The sequence below is a fragment of the Ptychodera flava genome, chromosome 5 (genome assembly GCF_041260155.1).
Source record: "Ptychodera flava strain L36383 chromosome 5, AS_Pfla_20210202, whole genome shotgun sequence".
NCBI classification, from domain to species: domain Eukaryota; kingdom Metazoa; phylum Hemichordata; class Enteropneusta; family Ptychoderidae; genus Ptychodera; species Ptychodera flava.
The window spans coordinates 33,615,170-33,621,169 of record NC_091932.1 but is presented as its reverse complement, the minus strand read 5'-3'; the positions used below and the strand labels follow the sequence as shown (position 1 = coordinate 33,621,169).

At 41.8% G+C, this 6,000-nt stretch overlaps 1 protein-coding gene across 1 annotated transcript in view; it reads left to right on the top strand.

The window, feature by feature from the left end:
* Window positions 1-3,397: 3,397 nt before the first annotated feature.
* LOC139133593 (zinc finger protein ZFP2-like) overlaps window positions 3,398-6,000 on the top strand; it is a 48,009-nt gene continuing 45,406 nt past the window's right edge. The window contains exon 1 of the mRNA XM_070700328.1: window positions 3,398-3,989. Coding sequence (XP_070556429.1) covers window positions 3,418-3,989 — 572 coding nt within the window. The 5' untranslated portion in view covers window positions 3,398-3,417. The remainder of the gene's footprint in view (window positions 3,990-6,000) is intronic.

Genomic DNA, 6,000 nt, shown 5'->3' with positions numbered 1-6,000 from the left:
AAATATCATGAAATCTTTTTTGTTGAAAAGGCGTGCTGGCGTTACCAAGACTGTGTTGATTTCATCATGGATGTTAGATAAACATATCCATGTCTAGAACAAAAACTAATGAAAAAAGTTAAATTTCAATATTTCAACGATTTTATCCAACTCAGAAACGAAGGCTTTCCGTTTTTGGGGAAAAATTGACCCTAAGCATGGATAGGGTCTATGGAAACACTAAAATTTTAAAACAAGAACATGCAAGAAAATGTCAACAAGTTCGTAAGCCTGGCAATACCAGTCGTGTTCCTTGCCATTCAAGGTGTTTGTGGATACGATGGTGGAGGTTCTTTGGGAATGGGTGGGAACCATTCATCGGTACGGATACTAGTCGCTGATGTACGTGTTTAGCGGGAGAGGGGTGGAGGAGTCGGTCACAGTCACAGTCGCTGATGGTGTGCTCGCTGTTGTCGGAATTTCACCTGGACGTTGATAATAGACGTACGGTGATGAAGGTGGCATCGCATAATACGGATAAGGTGTGTAGTACTGGCAATACGAAGGCAGCAATCTAAATTGAGCTGCGTGCTGTGGGGATTGCTCGGTTGACGCTACCCCTTTCGCTGAAGCTAACACCACCTCCTCGATCGGGCGTTTATGTAGATTCGGGCGCAGGAAACGTGATACCGCGCCGTTCAAGCTCTTTCTGTACATGATTTACCGTATTTTTTGTTTTATTCTCGAACCCATCGTATTTTTTCACCATCGACTCTATAATTGAATGCCATCTCTTACTCTCTCTTTTTTGACGAATCAGAATTTAGTTATCCGGGAGTTTGTAATAGCCTGTATGGACATGCAGCTATCGGCACTCGCTGTGTTGAAATACAGCGGTACGCTAAACAACCAAATGTAACGCTGAATCTACTTGTCAGCGCCCATGCGGGCATTTGTCATGCAAACGTAGTGGATGGGGCGTCTGACACTGATGCGTTTCTAGGCAGCAAATTCGGGAATGGACGATGGTACTCCTTCGCTCATGGTTGGCGACGTCGTCATTGTTGACAATTGCCCAACTCATCACAATCGTGGAGGTGAACTTTTGGCACAATTCTTAGATCACATGGGAATACAGTACATTTTCACGCCAACTTACTCGCCTGACTTCAACGCAGCTGAGTATGTTTTCGGACACACTATGTAAAAGACCGATATTCAGGCATTTGTTTGAGGACAATAAACAATTTGCTGTCCTTCGCGCAGTAATGGAAATTACGCCTGGTGATTGCCTCGGCTTTTATCGCAAAGTTGGCTATTTGACCATGTAGTTTTTCCTAGGAAATAGGTCCTTTTCCTGAGAACGAACCAGGTAACCCTAGAAAGACGGTTTCGGTTTTTCTGTCATTTCATTTTACAGTCTGCAGTATCTCGCTGGAATGATAAATGTTTTCAGTGTGTTTCCAATTAATCCGTCCGTAGAGAAATTCTGCACACGTATTTATTTGTTACAAAAAGGATACAAATTGAATCTTTTGTTTGATTTGTGCGATTGTTTGATGGCGTTCAGTTTGGGTGTTCTGTCTGAAAAAACGTCAGTGAATGCGTTTACTTTGTGCGCGGCACAACAGAGAGTCCAAGCTGACTCCGTCTTGGCTATAAGATTCCTCCCAACCTTCTGAACTTTATTGTATCTGGCTACGATGGGCACAGCTGAACGGCGTTGCGTTTACGATTCATTTGTACCGATAAGCTGCTCGAATATGATCTCAGTGCGTTTTTTGGAAATTATGTTATTCCAAGAGCCTTCAAACTATAAAGATCAAGAATTGAAATCAGATGTCACAATTATGAAATGTATTCGAAAAGGAAACAATCCATCTGAAATTCACAGTAATTCTAATATAGGAGTGTTTACCCTACTCTCTGTCTAAACGCTACGAGAAACATGAATATTCAATTTTCTAAACGTATTAACACAGCACGGCGAACCAGTGAATTTCGTCCACAAGTTGCAAAATGAATCCATATAGGGCCTAACATATAGCCATGTATCATTTTAGGATTTGAAATGTTGCCCTTTGGTACAGTCTCTTTTTTTTATCTTATTGCCTTTTTTGTAATGCTAGCAGCTAAAGAATAACTGTTATCACTTATTTTTTCCCCTTTATTACCGTCTAACGGGACAGTTTCCCTTTCCTTCTAAAAAAAGCTTCAAAAAAGCCAATTTTTAGCACCACATTTTTAAAATGATCATAACTGTAGCTATCTATTACACATTGAAAATTGTACTAATGGACTGGAGTGTGGCTTATTTTAAAATTAACAACCCGTTTGTTAATTTTCACAGTAACAGCCAAAACACAATTTAGACACAACAACACATTAAAGCACATACAAGACGAAATGGATAATGTGTGAAACCACTTTCCCGTTATTACAATGGAGATGTTTATATTTTTATAATTTTCGCACTTCCGGCTTTACTGTCAGCAGAATACATAGTTACGATGAAACCAATCTTTCCCGTTTTCCCTTATTCAGATATACAAGAGATCACATTATTGCTGTATGTGAACTTTTGGTATTTGCGCAGACAGTGGAGCGTCTATATGGTATTCATCGATGATATTATAAGGATTATAAGGATTTATCATGTACAATGGAAAAATGAACAATTGCACAAGATTTTACAAATTTACAGATTTGTCAAACCATTAACATTTGAGGGAGTCCGCGTTTACTGTCAATGGTGTTTTTGGTTTAAGGTTTAATGTAGGCCTACTAGCAAGCTGAGATTATTTCCGTGTTTTTTTAAGTCATGGAGGTTACTCATTGATACAGATTTGTTTTTGAGCCAATGTTTAAGCTTATTCATCAGCAAGCTATGGAGTTTCCTGTTTTTCTTGGATGGGCCTTTTTAAATAATATCGACTGTAATGGCCGTCAAAAAATACATAAACTTTTCCATGTAAAATTGTCAGAGAATGATAAAACAAGGTTATCATAGTCACTTCAAGTTAATTTACAGTTCAAAATTACGTACATCTGTACGTTTACTTTAACATTAAGGTAGTATGTACCTCGAAGTCGGAAGACAAACTTTTTCTCAAACTTTCTGTGAGAAGAATTTAAATTATCCCGTTTTCGAAATCGAGAGCAAAAATCAAGGGTCACCTCACATTACAAAATTTGGTACGCTAACCGGAGAACTTATCAACATTGAAATTCAAAATGGCCACCATCCCTGAGTTAATATTATGAGAGAAAATTGAATGTTCGACTTTCCAAAAAATAAGCCGGATCGGTGAACAGTTAACTCCATGAGCTTCAGAAGTTACAGAGAGCGAACATCTCTACCCGAGGCGCATGCGCATTGTAAAGGGAGGGGAGGGCCTAAGGATCGCGATCGACGGCTGTCTGCGGCTGTGCGCATATATGGGACCCATAGCACGGGTGTGCTATGCACAGCATTTCCCAACATCCCTTGTGCATATCAAAAATTTTAACATGGCGGCTGTCCCGAAACCGGGAGGGAAACTGGCGACAGCGGCCGAAGCAGCTGCATATAAACGGAGGGACGCAACCAAAGTCTATCTGGCAAAGTCTTGCAGCGAATGGAAAGCTACAAAACTGGTGAAATATGAACAGGCAACAAACGCTGAATTTGCTTCACATCTTCTCAGCATTCATCGACAATTTTGTAAAGGGTGCTTTCCAGAAATTGAAGTAGCAACAGCGTCTAGACCACAGGTAGCAGTGCCCACTTGTGCAGAAGAGCTCCAATCGACAGCAACGCCAGCTGAAACAGCGAAATCTACAGTACATAAGGCAATACCAGAGGGGTTCCAGTCTACGACATCGCCAGCAACAGTGAGACCCCGAGGACGCGCTGAAGCCACGACGACATCGGTATGTCCGTCAGCTACAGAATCTGGAGTGGGGCTGCAGCTCGCGATATCATCAGCAACTGGAACTGAATTACACACAGAAATGCCCACAACTGAAAGGTGAGTTTAACTCTCTGGTGTTTGTGTGCGTGCGCGAAAGGGCCCCCGGGACGGCGGTCTTTGGTGCAAGTAGCGATGACTTGGCTTGTGTCACGATCTGGCTTGCCACACACAATCATGTCTGTTATGATTACATGTACATGCATTCTTCTGGCTTTCGCTTTGCTATTGTCAGAAGTGTAGAGTGACTATTTATTTAACAACTTTTAAAACAAGTTACATATTTTTTCATATGCTAATTATGAATTTGCATATTTAACGAACTTTCCCAATTAGAGACATATAAAACTGGAAGGACTTTACCTATTTATTTATTTTATTTATTTATATTTATTTCTCTTTAAATCGGACATCAATTGTCCATAGAAACACTATTACAGAAATGAAAGAATAAACTTAAAGACACTTGGAATAAAGCACCGGTGAGGGTGCTGACAGCCAACCTTATCTCACTAGAAAAGAGAATCAATCCAACACTTGCGTAATTCAGATGAGAAATTCAAGCACTGATTCACTTGCTGAATAATTACATTATCACATATAGATATTCGTACCATAAAGCCATACATTTGTTTTCTGAGTAAACTGTCAAAATTATACAGATCGTTTGAAACAAACATGGAACTTGCACTACTGAACTTTCTGTATCCCAGAAAAATACGGGCAGCATTATTATAAGCAACTCTCAGTTTCATCATAGCCCCAAGGGAATATCTAAACCAAAGGTGAGATCCGTACAATTGGTAACAATAGGCTTAAAAAATCATACATTTTACCCTTAAAGAACATAGCGAAAATTTCCTAAGAAGCATATTAGCTGAAACATAGAATGATCTCTTTTGACGATCAATATCTGCATCGTCTAAAAGTGAGACGTTAGAAGACAGCCAAATACTTCTTAGTTTCTACAAATGCGATTTGTATACCATTTATGTAAACTTTAGGAAAATGTACAACTCTAGATTGTTAGAGATGACACACAGGCATTCGGTTTTCTTTGTATTGAAAACAATGTCATGAGTGGTACCATAAGAACTACAAATATCTATCAATTTCTGCGTCCCTTGACAGAAGGACATATCAAGCAAATGTCGTCGTCAACATTAACCCTTTTCCTGCCAAGTCGGTGAAAATCCGCTTGAAATTCGGTGTAGCTAGAATCTGAGCAGCCACGGCCGTTATCCTGCCAAGGCGGTGGAAATCGGGCTACTTTTTGGTACCCCCTTTCCTGCCTAGTCGACGGAACTACGTGTAGCAAACCCTTGCTCGCGCTAGGGGTCGTTCGAGGACAGGTTTTGGGCGAGGAACGGCGTTTGCTCTCGAAATGGGTTCACAGAGAGTCCAACGACAGGAAAGGTGCGGAAGCTACCCAGCCAGTCCCCCACCCCGGTGGGGGACTGGTTTTTTTTGGGGGGACGAGTAGCGTACTTGGCAGGTTAGCACGTTGACGTATTCTAGCGGAGTTTGGGGTAACTTGGCTCTGAGGCACTACATAGATTGCGGCCGAAATTGACCGTCTCGGCACGCTAATCTGTAAGGCAACCGCCTAAGACCGCCTCAGCTGGCGGTGCAATTTTTTGCCAATGGTGCGAGACGAAAATCACGGACTTGGTCCTGATTGACGGGAAGTGCGGACGGATTTGACGGACTCGGCTTTCTCGAAGGCAACCGCCTAAGACCGCCTCAGCTGGCGGTGCAATTTTTTGCCAATGGTGCGAGACGAAAATCACGGACTTGGTCCTGATTGACGGGAAGTGCGGACGGATTTGACGGACTCGGCTTGATTAGTCCCTGACATGGAACTGATCCGAACGGACTTGAGCGACATTTGTGAAGGGTAACCACCGCTTTTAACCGACTTGTTACCTTCTCGAAAAGACTACCCACTCAGATGTCGGACGTTGTCGGCTGTACTTGGCTCTAGACGTTCAAGCCGTGCAACGAAACACACCGCCTCAGCCTTGCCATTCAGGAACATGGCCTCAAAATTTGATACCATTGTTCACCGACT